General features: G+C 37.3%; 2 protein-coding genes across 3 annotated transcripts in view; one reads left to right on the forward strand and one right to left on the reverse strand.

Annotated features, from left to right (window-relative positions):
• Positions 1-19361, forward strand: cog3 (component of oligomeric golgi complex 3). Its single transcript, XM_028023379.1, has 23 exons — positions 1-211; positions 462-608; positions 694-755; positions 988-1153; positions 1555-1629; positions 1856-1948; positions 2147-2272; positions 2997-3077; positions 3168-3211; positions 3323-3449; positions 4769-4860; positions 5051-5190; positions 11009-11169; positions 11757-11865; positions 11955-12073; positions 12197-12286; positions 13134-13254; positions 13544-13632; positions 13770-13904; positions 14196-14271; positions 14411-14538; positions 17346-17444; positions 17612-19361. Exons 1-23 carry the CDS (start codon positions 44-46, stop codon positions 17639-17641), a joined length of 2478 nt encoding a protein of 825 aa, XP_027879180.1. The 5' UTR covers positions 1-43; the 3' UTR covers positions 17642-19361.
• LOC114148241 (glutamate-rich protein 6-like) overlaps positions 18405-22292 on the reverse strand; it is a 10456-nt gene continuing 6568 nt past the window's right edge. Inside the window, exons 5-10 of one of the 2 annotated variants that reach the window (XM_028023381.1) lie at positions 21528-21627; positions 21295-21434; positions 20323-20399; positions 20087-20242; positions 19776-20004; positions 18405-19689 (exon numbers count right to left, since the gene is read on the reverse strand). In XM_028023381.1, the coding sequence (XP_027879182.1) occupies positions 19471-19689; positions 19776-20004; positions 20087-20242; positions 20323-20399; positions 21295-21434; positions 21528-21627 (921 nt within the window). In that variant the 3' untranslated portion in view covers positions 18405-19470. Of the gene's footprint in view, positions 19690-19775; positions 20005-20086; positions 20243-20322; positions 20400-21294; positions 21628-22292 lie in introns of both variants that reach the window. The other variant, XM_028023380.1, reaches the window with a different exon arrangement.

The following is a 22292-nucleotide window of genomic DNA, read 5'->3' on the forward strand; positions in this document are numbered from 1 at the left end:
CCTGTTCGTTGTTGCTGCTGACGTTGGTGTTGTCTCAGTGACGATGGCGTCCACAGATCTGTCGCTTCTGGATCTAACAGACAAGGAAACCCGAGAGAAACTGTCTTTATGGGACCGCCGCACGGATGCCACGGCCCCCCTGACGGAGAAGCAAATGGACTCTGTCCTGGAGATCCGAGCTGCGGCTGAAACGCTGTCTGTTCCCTCGGAGGTGAGAGGAGACTCAGCACAGCTAGCTGGCTAACATGGATGCTAACTCCACTCCTAAATGCCTGGAGAAGTTAACTTCACAACTACTTTGCATCTGTATGAGAATGCAGTTCTCCTGTATTTTAGTGCTGCATTCAGTTGACTTTAGCTTAATTTAGCCTAGCTGTTAGCCTGCTTTAGTTATTGTGTTTGAAACAGGCTATCCTCCAAGTTAGCTGAAACCTGTCAGTGAGTGCTGTGTTGTTGTGCAGCTGCCCATTGAGGACCTGTGCAGCCTGGCGTCTCGGTCCTTGCAGTCCCCGTTCACAGCAGCGGTGCCTGCTTCAACAGAGGACGTCCTACTCAAAGGCTTTCAGATGCTCGAAATGGAAAACGACAGAATAGAAACTGCACAGCAGGTAAGTTTATCCAACAAAATTTTCCCTGCGGAACATTGTCTATGTTGTAATATGGTGTAATATGATGCTGTTTGCTTCCCTCCAGTTCTTTGCCTGGTTTGCCAAGTTACAGACGAGCATGGACTTGGATGAGAGCGCAAAGTACAGGTGCTGAAATACTAAAATTTAAGATTTTATACAGACCGTAAAAACATAATCAACGTTATTATTAAAAATATTGTGTCCTTATGTGCATTCTGAATATACTATTATTTTGATCTTGAATTACAATGCATTTGTAAATTTTGTAAGTAACACATCACAAACTCTGTTAAACTACAATCTCCATAACTTTGTCTACTTTTTCAGGAAACTCACAGTGTTCTTTGTTTTCATTTAGGAGAACAAGAGATGATTTGAACAGCTACCAAGAACAATGTGATGCTATTCTGAAAGATGTGAATGCAGCTCTTGACCATTTGGATTCTCTTCAGAAACAGTACATATTTGTGTCCAATAAGACCGGGGCATTGCATGAGGCCTGTGAACAGCTGCTCAAAGAACAAGTAAGGAAAAATCTGTTGTTTTAACTAAAACCTTTAAATGGATCACTTGTCTGTAAATTGCAGTTCAGTTGTTTTTCTATAGTTTTTGAAGTTTGATAAACATAATTTTAAATTTATTACCACATGAATAAAACTGAGCTGAAATTGTGTAAATAAATTGATGACACTCAAAGGTGACTGTGTAGAAGTCTTGAAAATACTATATGCTGTGAAGATCCACAGTGTTACACGGTTAAAGGATACATAAAGGGAACATTTTTGGTCTGCTGTTTTGAGATCTTATTTATAATCTGTTTTCAATATAAGTTTCAACATGCTTCATATTTGTATGTTGGTGCACAAACTAAGTAGGAAGAACGCTTTTCCTAACTTGTTTTAACTGTTTGTTTTTCATCATGCAGTCAGAGCTTGTTGACCTGGCAGAGAGCATTCAGCAGAAACTGTCATACTTTAATGAGCTGGAAAACATAAACACAGTAGGCTGGGCTTTTTTTTTTCTGCACATTGCAAAAACATACACTGCTTTACACAGATCATATTTTAGTTTCCAAATGTAACTTAGGTGTGTTGTAATACTCTTCATTAAAAAAAAAAAAAAGTAGCCTCCTATCTTGTTTAACAGACAAGACTAACTGCAACAAAAGTGCAAATACTTTGCATTTAAATGACTTTAATCTTTGTTTTTATTTTTCATTTTTACAGAAACTGAATTCTCCAACTTTATCTGTAAATAGTGAAGGTTTTATACCAATGTTGTCCAAATTGGATGATTGCATAGAATATGTTTCGTCACACGTAAGTAATGTGTAGTAATTTATATTCATAAAAACCCAGAATTTAATTAATGACTGCATGTAATAATTGGTGTTTGAGTGGTCTTGTTTTACATAATAGATGTCTTCAGTGATAGTGTTCAAAATCCACATTTTAACCAAAAATGTCTGTTTTTAAGTGATCTGTGCAAATTATTTCTAACTCTGTTTTTTGTTACAGCCTAATTTTAAGGATTATCCAGTTTATTTGGCTAAATTTAAACAATGTCTCTCTAAAGCTATGCACTTCATGAAGGTCTACATTGTAAACACTATGCAATCTCTTACAAGCCAGTTAACAAAAAGGGTAAGTATAAATTATTTACTTAAAAGTGAACTTTGACTGGAATGTAAGCCTGTGTGTTTACCTCCTTAGTTGCTTACTAGATTTTTTTTTATTAAGTATCCTTTTTTCTTGAGACATTCTAATTTTGCTATACTTGCATGAGCTCATCCTTTTTGAAATGTGGACGAGGATGCCAACAAATATAAAATATATCGGTTTCCTCACCTTTTGTTTTAAAAATGACTATTTAAAAAAAAAGACATTTTCTTATTGTTATCCATTTACATAGAAACACAGTACTGTTTCTAATCATATGTAGGTTTTGCAATCTTAAAAAAAATCCAAATTTAGCAATTTCATTATAAGGCTTTAAAGAGTTTTTATTTAGTTGCATCTTAAAGTTGAATATATGTTCATTGCCAGTTTTATTGTCCTCAGTAGAAAATATTAAACTATGTTTTTTTTATTTGTATATTTTTATAAACTTTGAGGTTGTAGCATAAATATGCCCTGACTACATGGTTTGACACTTGGTAGGTTTTTAGCAAACTTTGTTTGTTGCTACATGTAATTTGTAACAATGAAAGTGAAACAGTTCAAGTTGTGTAATATTTATCTTATGTGAAGGTGTTTTTTTTCTGTATAGATGAATTCAAATAACTTAAAATGTTCACCACTGAAACTTAAAAATCTGCAAGTTTTAGGACATCGTTAGTCATGTCATACTTTTGTTTTGTTTTCTTAGGATCCAATGGGTCTCACTAATGCAGATAATGCTTTTACACTTTATTACGTGAAATTTAGAGCTGCTGCGCCTAAAGTTAGAGTGAGTATATTCATTTCCTAAATATTTTCAACCTGTTTGGCTAATTTCTGTAAATAAATTACATTTTACTTTTACATCTCCTCCCTTCAGTCTCTGATTGAACAGATAGAGCAGCGAGCACAGAAGATTCCAGAGTAAGTATTACTATTATTTTTTCTTCATCAAAGCACTGGCTTCATGCTACCTTTTATAAATATATTTTCCTAAGACTCTAAATTGACTTCTCTGTCTCCTAACCTGGGCAGGTACCAGCAGCTGCTAGATGAAATCCATCAGTGCTATCTTGACCAGAGAGAGCAGCTGCTCAGTCCCTGCATTACATCCACCATTACTGACTTGACCAAGCAAAACAACAAAGACCACTGTGCTCTGGTAAGGCATGGAGAGTTCAAAGCCAGAGGTGCCCTTTAGATATTGGAAGATGACATTTTAGTTTACGTGGAAAGGACAGCATGCGGCCCCAGGGACATTTTCTGGAGTGTTTGAGGAGGCAGAAAGCCATGCGCTGGATAAATTAGCATGACCTCAGATTGTGTACAGCAGGTGTCAAGAGAGTTGATCTTTTCGTTCAAGTAAATTTATTGGCAGAAACACAATCCTGTTAGAATATCCTCCAACATATTTCATTTTCAAACTGTGAGTGAATATGCCTGACCTAGAACTAGGCACGGAAATAGATTAAATATTTTTTTTTCAGTTTGCTTAGCATTGAATGCCTTTCAAAAGTACTCGAGTTATTTCAACTTTTTTACATGTCCTCACATTGCAACAACATATTCTACTGTATTTTATTGAAATTTTACACAAATAGATTGGAGAGAAAAAAAAATAGGCAAACACTGCAGTCTCTAGATATGAAGACCAGGTCGACTTATAACTGTATTTGATGCCAAAGGTGGTCCTGCAAAGTATTGAATCAAGAGGGGAAATACAAATGCAGAGCACATTTTTTATATCACATTTATGGTAAATGCTTTTGTGTTTGTTAGCGACGGGATTTAACACCTTTGTTCGTCACACACAGAAACATCTACCAGCTACGTGCCACCACTATGAGCTTCGCCACCCATTTGTTGAGACTGAGATGATATGAAATAAATTTTCCGATTGGTCTGTAAAGCTACACTTAAGTTAATCATCTAATGCGCAGCCACCCGCAGTGTTCAGTCTATCCGCTCACCTGCATAAATACTCCTGCAGCGCTCTTCCCGCCGTTCGCTCTGAACCGCCACCAGGCAGCAGCTCAAGGAGGAGAAAAGCTGCTGTGCTCCAGGCATCGCGCCAGTCATTTTAAGGATGCTTATTGGTCCCCCGAAAAATGACGAAGACCCAGACATTACCATCAATTAATAAAATCCTCCCAGGCCGAACTTGAAAACTAGACGTTATGCTGTCAACACTTGGCTTTTGTCAACAACTCAGGCGGAAGTCAGAGCGCCGGGTAACGCAAGTAATAACCCGACCGGAACACGGTGCGCTAATTAATAAAATATAATTTAACGAAGCTTCGAGGCAGATAAATTTTCCTCAAGGAATTTTAGTAATCGAGGTACTCGAATCACTCAAGGAGTCGTTTCAGCCCTACTATAATATATTGATGTTTTTGCTTGTAAAATATTTTAATAGGGCATGCATACTTTTGCAATGACCTGTATTTGGAGTTTATGAACATGGTCTAATTGTGTCTGCAGGTTCGAAGTGGCTGTGCCTTTATGGTTCATGTGTGTCAGGATGAACATCAGCTGTTTAATGAGTTCTTCACCAAGCCTACATCTAAATTAGAGTGAGTAGTAGCAGCTGAACATGGACAGCACGCTACAGTAGCAAATAGGCAGGAACTGTGTATTTGCTTAGGGTGGGAGCTCTTTAAAATCCACTCTAGAAATTTGAAATTGTTGATTGAGTGTTTAAACTTTTGAGTGTTAAAAATAATGTTTTAATCTTTCACTAATGTAATTTTTAATCTCCGACAGCGAACTTTTGGAGAAGTTGTGTTTGTCGCTGTACGATGTTCTCCGGCCGCTGATAATCCATATCATACACCTGGAAACCCTGTCTGAGCTGTGCAGCATCCTAAAGAATGAGATGTTGGAAGACCATGTTCAAAACAATGGTAGGTTAGAGCTCTTTCTCTTATTAAAACTCATCATTAGGCATACTATGCTCACGATTTGTGAGCATAGTCCTGTTACATGCAGGACTTAGCTACCTGCATGTAACAGGAAATAGAACAAATTTCCTTGGTTTTCCTTTCCTTTCATTTGATGAATTTGATGTATTGCCTCTGACTGCTTCACCACTGCACTTTTCTGACCTTTGAGGCTAAAGTCACCAACCATACCCATGTTTGTGATGTTAAAATTTCTTTAATGTGTTGGAGGTTCCATGTCCACAAATGAAGAAACATTGGTAAGCAAAAATATAGACCCTTGTACTTCTTTCAAAGAAATAAAAAAAATGAAGACTTATTTAACTTTTGCAGTCTAAATCTTAGTGTCATCTGCATAGGATAACATTATTTTTTCCTTTCTTAGTCTGGAATTGAGGGCAGTGGGTACAAAGCACATTATTCTGGAACAAAGGAGGATCTGAAATAATTTAGAACAGTGGTCCACAACCCCTAGCCCTGAAGGCACATTATCCTACACGTTTTAGAGGTGACCTCGCTCGATCACGCTTGATTGAAATGATTGGCTTCTGCATGCCATCAGCTGCTGCAGAAGCCTGTTAATCACCCATTCATTTATGTCAGGTGTGTGGCAGGACGGGAAGTCCTCAAACATGCAGGACAGTGGGCCCTGAGGCTAGGGTTGGGGACCACTCCCTAAGAAAAACACCAAAGTTTTTTTTTTTTTCAGTAAATGAAAAGGACAGGATATTCAACAATAGATATAATGAGTGACTTTTGCTGTGATAAGTCTTTAGCAGTTCTGATATGTTTGTTGTGCTTCTTCAGTTAATTACTTTAAACTTTATGCAGAAAATGTACTTTTTTTCTCAAACTTTACTAAAATGCCCTGTTTGTATTTTTTGTGATTTTTAGCAAACAGCACACAACTTCTAAGAAAAAAAAACAATGTATGTTAGTCAAGTTGTTTCGAATTGTCAAGTATTAAATCTTCACAATGATAAGAATTTTATTTCTCTTAAAATGAAAACATTCCTTACAGCAGAGGTATTTGTTCTTCAAAACTGCAGTCCTTGAAATCTTTCTTTTTGCAGTTTTTTATTTCAATTATGTTCCCACCTTTAATCAACCATTCTTAACAACTTTTATTAATTACAAATAGTCTGGTCTGTAGTTTCAAAATGATAGTTTTGTGTTCTTTTTTCTGTACATCACCATAAACTATTTACTGTAAATGTTTTTGCTACTTGATCTTTATTAGTTTGGGTATTATTAATCGTATTATATTCAGGCAAATTAGTTGGAGAAACTTGTGGAAAAATAATCAATGTTTGTCACACAATTTAAAAGATAATTTAGGAAATACACATAAACTTTTAAATTAGAAGAATGTAAATTGAAATTAAATGTTGGTAACCCTAACAGACCTAAAACAGGAAAAGTTTTGGTTTCTTGTTTTACTGGGAGGGGAACAAGTGTGCCATTTTATAAAGTGTATCTAAGTATCTACATTTAACTACTCATTTTAATAAAAACAATACATTATCTTGAAAATAAAATGGTTATTGCCGTCTTGAATAGGATTTTTATGAACGTTCAACCCAAAAAGATTTAAATGATTCAAATTTATGGGCAGCCCTGATAATGCCCTATCGTACCTCTTCATAAATTTTAGGAATAACTGCTGCCAAAACATTGACGAGAAGGAATATAATACTGCTGCTGAGATACTTTACACATAAAGTATCTCAGTCCCACTTCTTCCCCAGCAGTTATTTCAGCTATAAAACATCCCGATACCTTTCCCTGTTTGACTTTTTACTGCTGCAGGGAGATCAAGTTGTTCTTTCCAATGCAACTCCAACTTCCTAGCCCAGCAAATTGATACACTGGTCCACTGGTCTTGCACACATTAGCAATTTTTTTTTCTGTTTTTCCCTATGCAATAATGATAATGAATAGACGAACATGGAAGTTACCGGTACCTTTAACTGCTGTGACATATACCTAAGACAAAAATAATGCAATTTCATCCAGTTCTTTATATTCCAATATATATTAAACCTTGAACAATTTTATTTTAATGTAAAAACTTACTTTAATTTTATGTTGCAGAGCAACGCAAAATGTTATTTTAGAATTATTAGTGCATTATTGTGAAGTGGAAGGAGAGGGTACATAGTTTCTTTTTAGATTTTGTTCAAATGACAATGCAAAACAAACTATAGATTTGTGATGCTTTATAGTTGCATCTTTATATATAATTAATGCATAATGTCCCTGAATAAAAAGCCAGTGCTATATCACCATTATAGAACAGTGTAAAATTTTTTGAGCTTCAAGAATTTTAATGTGTTGTGAAATTTCTCATTTATAAAATGTTTGGTTCGCATGGAAAGCGCATGGTTCCCATAGTTGCCGTGGGGAGTCCCTCCATCCTATGAGTGAGGGATAATGAAGGGGACTGTATTTCTCTTGGTTCCTGTAAATAAATTTCTGCTACCACTTTTCTTTAATTAAATGTACTTCAGGAATAGATGGATTCTTTCATGATTGTTGTGTGTTTAGATTCCTGACCTGTTGAAGAAAGCATCTCCACAGCATGATAGCGCCACCATCATGTTGTTTTTAATATGTGGCTCTTGACGTTAGTTAGTTGCACTGGATCTTAATTAAGTCTAGCAGGATAAAGGTGCTCAGTACAAAGGCATTCTAGACTCCCCCCCCCAAAAATTGCATGTTTTGTATTATTTTAATTTCACAATGACACCATATTTTTTTTATCAGTCTGTTGCATGAAATTCCAGATAAAATCCACTGAAACATGGCTGTGACGTTATAGCTGCTCACTGGCGTATGGCAGCTTTAATATGAAAACTGAGATATAATTTACTTAAGTGATTTACGTCTACCTCATTTTTACTAAACAACATTGCTGCTGGTGCACCCTCTAACTCTGAGCCTGGAAGCAAAATTATTTTTACATAGATGCTGAACTAAACTCAAAGAAGAGAACCAAGGGCTCATTTAGTTTCATCCCTAAGAGATATTAGTTTAAGCAAAGGCTTCCCCCATTAAAAGCCATTAAGGCACTGTAGGTTGAAAAAAGAGACAGCTGTATGACTGTTTAAGCCACTTCAATGTCTTTGTTGTAGCTTCCTGCCAGAGCGGCATGCATTTAACCTAAAATATGTAACTACACTTTGCTGAGAATAAAGACTGTAATACCCGATTGCTCATTTCATATTCCACATTTGCTCTGCACAACACTTCGCTCAAATAAAACACCTCTGTGGAAGAGGAATCTAAAATGTAAGTGCGTGTAGATTTATCAGGTTTTCTCATGCTGCTGTCACAATTACCAGTATTCCGCCTGCAGCTATTTTCTCAGTTTTCAAAGCTCTGCGAGTGTGTGTGTTGACACGGTTTAATGGTTGCACCCTCATCTTTAAAATCGTCCCTATTTTTTGTGTGTGTTGTGGCAAATTCAGTAATAGCAACTGTTTTTCAACATTTACTGCATTGTAAACCACCTAAAGTACTGGGAGAAACATGCTTTAGAAATGATATTTGTTTGTCTCTTTGATTTCCATAGAAATATTTGCATTTATACTGGAGCAGAATATAATTTTAATGTAAAACACTATAAAACATCCAGCTGTTTGCAAAGAGATTACTGACTATATCTACCATGACCATTGTTAGCTTAAGCAGTTGCAATTATATTATAAATACCTTAATTCAATACAAACATTGATTAGGCTGCAGGCCAGACATACTACTGTCAGAAAAGTCTTAGTTTTACCTGTACAGAAAAAATGAGAGGGGCATACATTTTTTGTGCTGTGAGCTCTGCATCTGTTTGTTAGAGAACAAACTGTTACCAGAGACAGGGGAAAAGTTAAACATTGGTCAGCTAAAAATATTTAGTAGGTACATTCTTGATAGGATTGCACTGAAAACCCTACAAAATGCCCAGAGAAGTAAAAACTTACTTGATAAAGGGAAAAAAAAACAAATACAAATGTGGAGAGTCTTTAGAGTCAACTGATACAGAGTCTAAACTTTATATTAAAAAAAAGGTTTAGCCTTCTTTTTTTTTCCTTTAGAAACAACCTCAGGATAGACTACCATAATATATTCAAATGAATCAAGACTGTGATTTGTTAGAGATGGCTGGTTATACTGAGCCATGTTCTGCTGGAGGTTCTTTCTGTTAAATTATAATTTTTTTTTCAACAAATCTTTATTCAGGTAGAAAGATTTCTGCAAAGTCAGTGACGGTAGTTCAGTCGGCTAGATTTTCTTGGATAACGTTACCAATTCGGTGTTTTGGTAGCTCACGTTTATCAGCTTTATCACAGTTCAGAAAACACTGTTTGGTACCTAAATATTCTGGGCTGAGTTTTCAGTCCCAAAATAAACACATTTTCATTTATTTATTAATCAATGCAAGGATTGTGGCATCAAGCATTGATAACCATGTTCTTTTTAAATATCCTGCATTTTCAACCTTTTTCTTCCCATCTTAATTATATCTTGATTATATCAGTATAATCTCTTCTGTTCTCTTTGCTCACACAGAATGCGCTGTAAAGTAGTTTACCTATCAGATTGTCTTACATATTTTCATGTGATAGCTGTAAACATGACATGTCAAAAATTTGGATCTTGTTTCTGGCTTTATGTGCTGACAGACTTCTCACATTTTAAAGACAACAGTTGTTTAGTCTATGATTAACTCTATAATGGTCATAGTTTAATGTTCTAAGTGACTCCCTTAAGCTACGACTTCATTCTTCATTGACTCTCCCGTAACATAAGACTTTGTGCTGCAACAATAGAAACTAGGGGGAGTTTTAGCTTGCTGGAGCACAAGGGTTCAGTTAATATGCACTGTCTACAGTTAATGTTGTTGCAGTTCAACTAAATAGGAAATTGTTATGGAGAAGCTTAAAGCCAGGGAGCAGCTGAACATCACTAATGACGAGTGATGTACAGAGTAAACAGAAGTCTGAATTGCACATGCACAACAACACAGCAGTCAACAAGCTTTTACCTTTGAGGGTAAATGTCACAGCTTTGGTTCTGTTCTGCGTGAAGAGATTAACGTTTATTCCGAAAGGTTCTAAAGTTACATCTTTAATTCACTATTTGGCTGAGCTCTGTTTAACTGTGCCACCAAGAGCTGATCTTAGTTCAGTTTGGTCATGTTAAAAATGGTATAAAATTGAGAGCTTTCTTAAAGGTTAATGCCACTCATAAATCTTTCTTTCTCATCATTTGTCTTGGCAGAACACTTCAGATTTTCATTACAGTCTACTGAATTTGATTGTTTTGTTTAAAACTCAGATTAAATTGGACTGTATGTAACTGGATCAAAATCTGAACATATTATTGGAGTGTATTTGAATGATTTGTACTAATCCGAACTGAACAGGAGCCGGCTGAATTCTCTGATTGAATATAATTTTAATCAGTTTGTTTTAAGTACTTGGGCATTATGTGTATTGAAGAAATGACAATAAACCTAATTGACTCTGAAGATGAGCTTTAGAATTAAATTAATATATCATATTACTATTGTATTGGGGATTTTAACAGCTTTTCTAACAGCTACTTGTTAGAGAGAAACATTGTGGCATTTTATTTTACATTTGTTACTGAATGATTACATTTTAGCATAATCTTTTGTCTCATGATTTTGAAGCTTTAATGCAAACCAAAGCTGGCCTGCAACTTTACACATAAATTTGTTGTGGTTTTGCTATCAGCTAAACTGATCCCATGTTCTGTATTGCAGCTGCTCAGCTGGGCGCCTTTGATGCCGTGGTGAAGCAGATGCTGGAGGACGTTCAGGAGAGGCTGGTCTACAGGACTCACATTTACATCCAGACTGATATCACAGGTTACAACCCAGCTCCAGGTGATCTGGCTTATCCTGAAAAACTGGAAATGATGGAGGTGAGTCTTGTTTTCTGAAATGGCATAGCCTTTTTTTTTTTTTTTTTTTTTTTTTTTTTAAACATCTTGCCCTTAGGCCGTGTTGGAGGCAAACATAATTCATAAATGCTGTGGTCCATTTCATTTCCTTTTGATTAATAGAAATGATTTTAGCATTTATGGAAGCAGTTTTATGAAACTCTGAAATGAGTTGGGCTGCAAAGCATTTTTCACTTCTTGCCTCTGTAGTATTGTGATGTCTGCGTGGTTTGTTCTCTGTTGTTTTATTTCTCTCAGACGCATTTCATTTTATGTCAGTTTTCATGAAGAAAAACTGACATAAAGAAGAGAAAAATTCTAACTCCAACTTCTATTTCTAGTTACTTTTTTCTTAAAACTTATTTAGGTAGGGAAACCTCAGGGGTGAATATCTTCACATTTCATGAGAAAAACTTTAGATTTTGTGTTTGACTGCTAAAACGTACAGGGATTTAATTGCTGAGGTTTACTTTGGTTAGTTTTTAATAGCTGTTACTAGCTTTACAGAATTGTATTTTCTTGTATTCGATGTATCGACTCTTGTCTTTTGCTCTTCTCGTCAACAACAGAGAATTGCCCAGAGCTTGAAGGAGGAACAGATGAAGCAGATGTCACAAGAGTCTGTGTTTGCTGATGTTCAGCTTGAAGATGCCGATAGAAGAAGAAACAGTAATGCAGGTCTGTTTCTTCAGGTTGTGATTTTATTTTTCCAACATGGACTGCTATAATTTACCTGATGTTGTCTTCTCGTTTTCGCACCAAAACAGGCAATGTGGAACCCTCCCGTTTTCAGACATCTGTGTCTCCCGCGGATCTGCACGGCATGTGGTACCCCACTGTCAGGCGAACCCTGGTTTGTTTGTCCAAGCTCTACAGATGCATTGATGTAAGACTTCCATGTTTATGGGAAAGTAATTTAAAGTGCTGCAGGATTTGTAGTGTTTACTTTTAGTTTTTCCATTTCATCTACTTGTTTTTTTACACCAAGTCTTTGTATTTTTTTTTCTAGAGAGCAGTATTTCAGGGTTTATCTCAAGAAGCCTTATCTGCCTGCATCCAGTCGCTGCTTAAAGCCTCTGATATCATCCTTAAAAACAAGGTTGGCATGTTCTGTTAAGTTTATTATGTGGTTATATTTTTTTATAATGATAACATCAGCTCACAAAAAAACTTTTTCTTTCTGTGAACTTTGAAAGCTTGGACATCCATGATGAATGTTTCACTCATAGCGTAACTTTTAAAATCAGCTGCTTGTGAAATCTGACTAGTTAAAGAAATCCTTGGCTTTAGCTACTGTATGGTAAAATCCTTTAAATGGAGTTATTTTATGTGATTTTATGTGGTATTTTGATAAATGTATATTTTATATCACTTTACTTAAATGTTTGTTTTATGGTTTTTTAAATATTTTTGTTCATTTTGATTTTGTTTAAATTTGACTATATTTTAGTTTGTTTACATTTTAGTTTTTGGTTTTGCTCATGTTTTTATTTTAGCTATTATTTGTATATAAAGGAAATTATTTATGTTTTTATTTTAATAATTTAGGCATCCTGAAGCTCCACAGAGAATTCAGCAAACCCATTCTTTATTTATGGGCTTTTCTCACCTCCAAATTTGCTGTCAGTATCTAGTGCTCAGTGGCATTTCAACCTTCCACTTTAAATTAAAGCAGCAGCATCAATCTCGGGGGATGTGTTCCCACCCAATGTTGTTGATGTTTCTTTTTTTTTTCTTTCACAAAAGCTTTACTTGCTGTCTGAGCAACACATGATTTTAACTCCCTTATTTGTTACAGTGATTTTCATATTTTGGCTACGGTTAATCAGCGGTTAATGATCAGTCGTTTCGCTTACCATCCTGTCTTTTTGTACTCCTGTGTCTTTTTGTATTCACTGTAGTGTAGACAGTCAGCAGATGTATCACTGTGCTTTCCCTTCCTGCAGACTCAAATAGACGGGCAACTTTTCCTGATCAAGCACCTGCTGATATTGCGTGAACAGATTGCCCCATTTCACACTGATTTTGCCATCAAGGAAATCTCACTGGACCTGAAAAAAACGCGAGGTAAGATAATTAAAGGCAGAGGGGAACGTTGGTGTTCAGCTCCATAAAGCCAGTCATTACATTTTCACGCTCATTAAGCAACTTGTGCCTATCACATGCACCGGTGGCAACAATTAATGTGGAAATTGTAATCCAGCAACATAATGTACATTAACCGATGCCTCTCAGGGCAAAAGTGGCTCCTCCTATCACCCTCATCTCCGTTAACTGGCTTGTTACGTTTCCCAGCACTAGATGGCACTCTAATTCTGCACCAACTCAGATTTAATCTCTCTTGCTTTGTTCTAAGATGCTGCCTTCAAAATCCTGAACCCCAAGGCTGTTCCTAAATTCTTCCGACTCAATAGTCACAATGCCATACTTGAATTCCTGTTGGAGGTAGAGTATTTTTTTTTTTTATGTCTCCCTTCACCTTTCATACTAAACATACTATTCATTTTATGTGCTTTGATAGCACCCCGCCTAAGGGAGCTCCTGCTTGATAGCACTAAATCCTTTTTTCTATGACCCCCCAGGGAACACCAGAGATAAAAGAGCACTACATTGACTCAAAGAAGGATGTGGACCGACACCTGAAGTTCAGCTGTGAGCAGTTTATCCAGCAGCAGACTCAGATCTTTGTGGGGAACCTTGAGGAGTTTCTCACCAAGGTAACAGTTAGAGCGAAGGCAGACTTAGCCTCAGGCTAAAACAGCTCATTTGGACCTTCATTTTTTTTTCAGCTTTTTATTTTTTATTTTTTGTAATCATTTGTTAATTCACTTGCCACAGAAGGTCTTAATACCCAAGTGAAAAATGTGAAATAATGCCTTTTGTAAATATGTCTTTTTGTTTAAATTGGGGTAAGTGTTTTATTTATTTCCCCTTTATTTCAAAACAAAAACAGATGAGTTGGCAGCTCTATTTGTCAAGCTGTAATGTTTTGTTGTGGCTTTGCTCAGGTTTCAGCTCTGAAAACGATGGCCGTCCAAGGTGGTCCCACCTACAGCCTGTCTCAGCAACCTTGGGCTCAGCCAGGTAAGATTTGTCTCAGGAAAACACCATGAAGCAATTTATCAAGGCCCATATGGCAAATGCTAGAGGTTATGCCAGTGTTTTTCTTTGTCTTTTTTTCAGCATATACATTTTTTTTTCTTCCTCTCCCCTCTCTTTTCAGCAAAGATCAACGATATAGTGATGGCCACATACCGGGTGATGAAGAGCAAGCTGCCGAGCACTTTACAGAGCATGTCCTTGTACTTGGCCAACAGAGACACAGAGTTCATCCTTTTTAAGCCTGTTCGGGTGGGTGGCAGAAAAGCAGAGGCTTGACATTTACTGGATGACTTGGTTTCTTTTTAAGTCATTATAACGGCTTAAAAAAGTTATTTGCTTCCTTATTTACTGTCTGGCTTTACCCTGCTGTCACTGTGCAAGTTTAATTTAAATTTCAGTTAGTTATGTAAGATTATATTATTTACATAGTATCATCAGATTGCTGAAGTTGCAATACTTCTCTCTGCTATTGTAGAGGATACTAGTGGGGTGTTTGTGCATTCATCATGAGTGTGAATATTTGATCCAACTACAGCTGGATGCACAAGTCAGAATTTTCTATGGATTTTCTTAAATCCACACAGTCAAAAATATACTTATAGGTTATAATGTGCATAACGCACAGAGTAATATTTAGCAAATGTCCTTTAGTTAATTGAAGATAAACCACAGGTGTTTTGTTGGCCTATCTGGGTCCTGGTTCAAGTGATTGGCCACACTTATTCAAAACAAGTTGGTTTCCAGGGATAGCCTTGGCGTTTAAACAAAATCAATTGAGGTTGGAGCCATTCTAGAACATTACTATTAACGACAACACAGATCAGCTGTGTCAGTCATCTGCCAAAAAAATGTGCCCCATTCTTTTCCATCAAACAATCCACTTTGGCTGCGTCTCGTCTCTTCTCAGCACCCAAGGCTATGAGGCAGAGCGCCCAGCGATCCTTTCTGAACCTGTTTTGTTCAGAAGCAGTGACGCTTCACATTGGACTATCCAAAGCTGGAGTCCAGTGATTTCTTTTTTCTTTTTTTTTTCTGCAAGCACTTCAATGCAAAGCATCTTAAGTGTGTTAAACGCACCAGTTGATGCACATCAACTGATAAGATGCATCACTTTGCTCCCAAAATGCCTCCTCCTTTATCCTGCTTCATAGGCATCATTGAACTAAGAAAGGAAAGTCTATGAATCTTAAGATGGATCACTGTTTATAGAGCATCATGTTTCACATCAGGATGAACTAATGAACGCTGACCAGAAAGGATGCATCTGATCTGAATTTAACTCTTAAGCTTCACTGCAATTTACACTTGCCCACATTGGCAAACTAAATGCCTTCTGCTGTACAGAAACAAGTATACTTATTTCTTGTCTGAAGAAACAATTGTTACAGAAATGGCAACAATTATCTATGGAGGGACTCACAGTGAGGCTTTCTAACCTAAGGAAACAACGCAACCGTTGAAGCACGGTCTTGGCAGAATCATGCTGAGGGCATGGTTTGTTATTGCATAAGACAGAATATATAATACAGTCTATCACCTTTGTGTCCAAAATTTTACCTATGGAAGATTGGCATGTGGTCAGAGGGATCAGGGTAAATCCAGGAACCACAAAGGTGCAAGCCTATGAGATACTAGAACAACACTTTCACTGTCCACAATAAAATTAGTTTTACATCAGTGTGGACTAAGATCTTGATTTGATTTTGATTTAAGAGTAAGCTGACCAAGAATAAAAAAAGTACCTCCTCTTAAATCGACACCTTCAATCTTGTCATAAACGGGTCAATGCAGAAAGCTTTAGTCAGGTAAGACAAACAGCTATTCTGACACAGTAACATGAGGTATGTCTGTAGGCGTCAAGGAGGCCATGGAGGTGGCGCCTCTATTTTACTATGGGTTTGAACACAAGCATGGAACTTGGACACAACTGGGGTTTCCAACAGAACAATGGTTCTTAACAGGAACATTGGTCTTTGACTAGAAGAAGCAGGATAACATTAAGCCTCTGGAAGCACTTTTTTTTAATTATTATTATTTTTTTAAAGGATTTGTTGGCTCTAGTGGCCTTTATTTGTTGCCAGGCCGTGAATCGAACCTGCGACCACCGGCACGAGGACTAAGGACTCGATACATGGGTTGTGCTTTGCCCCTGTGCCACCACAGCACCCCGCCTGGAAGCACTTAACCTCAAAGTTATGGACTCTGCTTAAAAGTCAGGAACATGTCAGCAATCCAGCTAATTTAAATTAACTCAACAGATTTGATAAGAAACATGGTCAAATGTGGGCTAGAAGGTTGATGATTGCTACAAAACGTGTGGTTTCTCTACACCTTCCTCAAGGACATTCATTCAAATGTTTGTAATGATGTATTTCTATAATTAAGCCTGTATGAGTAATTTTGACGCACGGTCTCTGCGGGTTATATAAAACCCAGAATATATTCCATCTTGGGCATTCTATGTAGACAAGTCTTTATGCCTAGTCTATAAAGATATTATTTAGCATGGTTGTGGGGGAAAAAAAAGAACTGTTTAAATGTATCATTAAGAGCACACAAATTATTATGACATTAATTCTGAGTGTTTTTGAAGTATTTACTGGCACTATATAATTCTGTTATTGTGCAAATTTTGCTGTCATGTAAACAAACCTCTTATAATGTTAGGTCTTATTCGTGTTCTTGTTCATCCATTCATTCGTGGAAATTAGCTGCTGAGATAAGAGGACAGTAGTTGAATTTTTGGAGAGACGGCGACAGCAGCTCTTTGTTTGCCGTCGACTCTCAGGATAACTGTTTTTGTTTTAATGTGGCACAGAGATGGAACCCCTCGCCAAAAATTTTGTCAGTGTGATTGAACTCTTAATAGAGAAATATTTGTGCTGCCTGTGTACTGTTCATCAAGGTGCCAGGTGAGGCTGAATGAGAGAAACAAAATTCACTGGTTGACATGGAAACAGGGATAGTAAGGGGACAGAGGCCAGATGGAAATGTGGTTTAATTTCCCTCCAGCTCTCAGTAATGGGATGTTTTTTTTTTCCCTTTTTTTCACACAGAATAACATCCAGCAGGTTTTCCAAAGACTGCACACTTCGCTTCAGGAGGAATACAGTGGAGAAGACCTTCAAATCATTGCATGTCCATCTATGGAGCAGGTACAGCTCTGTGGGATTAGCACAGCCTTTAGGGGTTTTAGATATTTTAAATAATGATGCTCCAGCTTCTAAAAGTGCTTCAAGCCAACTTCAGGAAAGATACATTTAATAAAGTGCATCAGCTCAGGCCCAGCGAGCGCTCATCACTTTCCACGGCTTTATTTCAGATTAACCTGCTGCTGTCTGTGAATAAGTAATGTTCGGTGAATCGATGCACCCTCTCGATGGCAGCGTGAAGCCGGCGCTTCAGTCATGACTGGAAGGTTGAGGGGGCGGAATGACCAGAAAAGACCCTGCATCTGTGCTACCTGCTGGGACGGGAGTGCTGGATGGATGATTTAAAAAAATATATGTATCAGACGAAGGTTTGGGTACTCATGTTGAACTCCACATAGGAGAAGGACTTTTCAAAGTCAGCCTATTGCGCAAGAATTAGGGTCTTAGGGTTACTCCTACTTACAGTGGTGGGTTTATTACTGTTGCAACTCTTAATATGGACCAGTTTTGGTGGTAATATAAAGATGGGGTATGGATTTAAAAACGAGAACATGACGGACTTATTAAAGTCAGTTAGCAACTGATGGTCAGTAAGTCACAGTCATATGCCCAGTTCCCTTCTTTGGTTTGGAAGGAAAATGCTGCAAAAATATTTTATTTCTTTATTTTTCCATGCAAAAGTCTTTATACAATGCTTTGCAGAAATATTAATACCCTTTAAACATTTTCACATTCATCACATGGCAACTACTGACCTTCAAATATTTTGTAGACTGAGACAAGGAAGTGCATCACTGAAGTGGAGGGAACAATGATATATAACTTGCATATTTTATTTTTTTTAAATGGTAAAACGCTGTGAAATCCATCATTTAGCTGGAGAATCTATCACCTGCTTCATAACTCTGTCATTTACAGAGGAGTTGCAAAAACACCAACAGAAGTCCTGTATAGTTTGTTATAAGACCTGGTAGGGATGCACCAAATCTGTATAAGCTATTGTGTTTTAAATGAGAGCAACAACAGTTTTTTCACTACATGCAAAATATCCTAAATATTCAATCTCTACCACGACTCATAGTGGTTGCAGCATCTTGCTGTGGGAAGACCCGAGAGGGAAGGCAGAGGTCCGTCTTCCAGCAGAACAACAACCTTGAACATCTAGCCTGGACTATGGTAGAATAGCTAAGAACAAACATCTTCATATGTTACTGGAACTAAATCCAATGTATAATCTAAAATTTCAAAAAACTTTAAATTCAAAAAGAACTGTTCACAGATGCTCTTGATTCAGCTTGAACTACTTTGTACAGAAAAAATGGGTGAAAATATCAGTATCTAGACGAGCACTACTTGTCGAAATTACAAAGGGAAAATAAATGCTTGTCATACATTTCAGATTTATTCTTGCAAAGCATGTTAATGTCTTTTCCTTCTACTTCACAATTGAACAGAATTCTGTTGGTGCATAAAATCTGTTTAAAGCCCCGAAGTTTGTTGTTACAAGGTGAAAAAATGTGAAGAAGGTGAAGGAGTATTCATCCTTTTGCAAGGCATTGTTGGTCTCCGTCTGTGTAGCCAAATGATGACCTGTACTATGGGTGAGTCAGGTCTGACAAGTTTGTTCTCTCTAATCAAAGCAGAGACGGATGTTTTCACCAACCTTCTCACCTACAACCTCCATTTTGAATGTTTTTGTTGTTTAGTTGCACATTTGGAAAGCAAAACTGAAAACTTGTGTTTTTATACTTCTTTTATAACTTGGTAAATTCAGCATTTACTCTCACACAGTATAATATTTTGCTCTTACATGAAGAATGGATGTGTCATCAGTGTACTCTTTGCTTTGGTTTGTCCCATGTAAATTGGTTTGTAGAGGTCTTCTATTTATGGTAATAAAAGAAGAGGTTATTAATGTTACTTGGCTTTATTTCTAAAAAGCACTTAGTCGTTAAATTCAAATTCAAGGGACGCCACGGCTCAAGTCTCTTCACACAAATGAGAAAATCCTATTGAAGGACATTGTCCGCTATGGGGGGTCTTGTTGGCAGAGTGTTGCCGTTTCACTGGCAGCTGCTGCCTCTCCATCTGCAGGATGAGGGCTGACCTTCGACGGAGTTGCGCTGCTTTGATCGGTGACGAGGGACTGGAGGTTCTGGAGCAGCGCCTTGATCTCTGGACTCTTCTGCCTCAGATAAGACTGAAGCGACTCAGCCACTGACGCTGTTTTCTTTCTGACATGTTTCGCCTACAAAAAGCAAAAAAAAATAAATAAAAAATGCAAAAGCAGAAGGGGTGATTTAGGTCTGAAATTGGGGTCACGCAATAACTTACGTTCACACTAGCCACTTTGTGGACCTCCACGCTGTGTTTATTGGAGTTGAAAAGGATGCTGATATCTTCCTGGGATTTGATGTGGACTTTAAGGAAAGGGCTTAGGGTGAGGTGCATGGGCTGGCAGGGGGGAGCATGAACATGTTGCTCATTCTCCTGCCACTTCCAGTGTTTCTTCAGATCTCCCGTCTCACTGAACAACGTACCTCCTCTTGAAGTAAGATTAACCCTAGCGTAGAAAGGGAATCACTTGAAAGATTTTAGTCATTCATGGAGGCAGATTTTTCTGCAAATAAAATAGAAAATCTTACCAAATGTTGCCATTCTCATGAAAGCAGGTCTGCTCTCTGCTGGTAAAAAGCGCCTTAATCGGTGGCTCATCGATTTCATTCTCCAGAACCACCACACAAGACGAGTTGGTTGAATGCGATGTTGCCACGAGGATGGCAAGTCTTCCCGATGGATAGCTTTCCAGCATGATTAAGGAAACAACGTTCTACTCGTATCAAAGCGATAATTTATCATCAGGCCTCACGTGAGAGGATACCACACATGTCCAGTTCCATCTTGAAAGACCAAAATGAATATTTTGCCATTTTTGTAGCGTCTGACAAGCGGCAACTCCTGTTGATGCAAAGAGGGAATTTTCACTTATTCTTAATTTGTCCACATTTATACAGCTGTGCGACAAACCAAAGTTTAAATTAATGTTCAGTTGGAGATGCATAGAACAGGAGCAGTAAGAGATCTCATTTGAGTGTATTATAAAATCCTGTTAACAAGTACACATCTACTTATAACCCCACCAGTACCACAATTGTTTGTACTCCTAACAATCTCTTTAAGGTAAATGCAAATAACACGTTTCTTAATTTTGTACTCTACGTTTAGATTGATCAGAATGTCTAACTACTAACCCATCTCACATGGCAGCCTATATGCTTGTTCCTACAAAGCACTGCCTATTTCACAAAGCTTGCCATTTCCACCCAACCCTGACAGAGCAACCCTCCCCCCCACTCAGCTCCCGCAGACTAGCGGCAGCAGCAATTAGCAAACACCTGGTGGAACTGTTAGTCTGCTGACCTTATCATATGAACTACTACTCAGCGCAATGCCCTTAAGAATGGTTGTTAACGAGAACCATTATTGTGATGACGTGCTGAAGACAGAGTAAAAAAGAGCAGGAGCTTCTTAAAGAGACAAACCCAATTTCAAGGCTTGAAACTACAAAGTCAAATTTCTTGTAAGTCATCTTTGCTACATGCAGCATTTTTATAACAACTGAAGGTTGTTTATAAGTGTTTCAAGCAACCTGTTGTTGTTGTTTCAAGCAACCTTCAAGTGCTGCTGCACAGCCAAGTGTATATACAATACCACCAAGTACCTAGAAAATGCATAATACCATCCATTCAAGGTTTGTTAGTGTGAGATTGTGCTAGTGCTACAACAGATAAATTCACCTGAAGGTTTTTTACACATTTTTACTGCGATTTGAACATTTAACATGTGACATCACCTTTAGTCTCTCCTTCCTCACATTGAAAGAGAAGATGCTGTTGTAGCTTATTTCTGTTTCATCCTCCCATGTCACCATTTCTGTGGTGAACCAATCGTAATCCGAAAAATCACTTGAGATGTCATAAACTTCTACTTGTCCTGTAATGTTAAAGATTTCACAACACAGATGAATTAAAGGAAATGATGGTAAAACCTTAATTTGCTTGCAATATGATCCAGAGTATGTGCAACCTGCTTCATTTGAATCCTCTTTTGACTGCAGCTCATGCTCCTGGGGGGTGTGTACTGACCTTTGATCTTCCTCTTTTTCTGACTCTCCATCTGACTCTCCCTGGAAAAAAAACCAACAAAATCTCACCAAGAACTTAGGATCTAGTTTCTAGTGCAAATATCTTGGTACTCTTGAAATAATACAGAATTAACTTACAGGTCACTTTTAAGCAAGACATAAGAGCTTGTGTGAAGTTGTTCATTTCTTAATATTGATGAAAGAGTAGTAGCTCAACTGGCAATTTTTTTTCACTTGGAACTGGTATTTTATTCAATATTAAGCGATTATTTACTTAAAACAATTTAGTGTTTCTTTGTGAAAAGTTACTTGTAAGTTAATTTAGTCTTACTCTTAAGTGTACTAAGATATTTGCGCTTGAAATTACACCAAAAATACGCGCTGAAATTTTGTGATTTTGCAGTGGAGTTTCATGAGGCATTTTTGCTGCAGAAAAACTAATAATAAAAAATTATATAAATATTCTAAATTCTGTTTTCATGCAAAACGTCAGTCAAGGCTGGCCAAAGGCACAAGCAGATTTTGTGGTTGGTTAGGGTCCACTCTTGGCTCTGAGGCCAGTAGGAACTTACATTTAGCTCAAGTTCAGGAGAGGTTCATACATTCACCAGTAGTGCATAAATTAGATGTCTGAATAAAATCTATGTATAATTTCATTTGATTTTTTATTATAATGCAACATGGAGCATTTGTTTGATTCTGATTAG

The sequence above is a fragment of the Xiphophorus couchianus genome, chromosome 7 (assembly GCF_001444195.1).
Source record: "Xiphophorus couchianus chromosome 7, X_couchianus-1.0, whole genome shotgun sequence".
NCBI lineage: Eukaryota > Metazoa > Chordata > Actinopteri > Cyprinodontiformes > Poeciliidae > Xiphophorus > Xiphophorus couchianus.

Bases quoted from the DNA above. Each gene is read 5' to 3' on its own strand.
- cog3 (XM_028023379.1), top strand. From the start codon at position 44: ATGGCGTCCACAGATCTGTCGCTTCTGGATCTAACAGACAAGGAAACC. The intron at 609-693 runs GTAAGTTTATCC...GCTTCCCTCCAG, and splicing joins GAATAGAAACTGCACAGCAG to TTCTTTGCCTGGTTTGCCAA. The intron at 13,633-13,769 runs GTAGAGTATTTT...ATGACCCCCCAG, and splicing joins TACTTGAATTCCTGTTGGAG to GGAACACCAGAGATAAAAGA.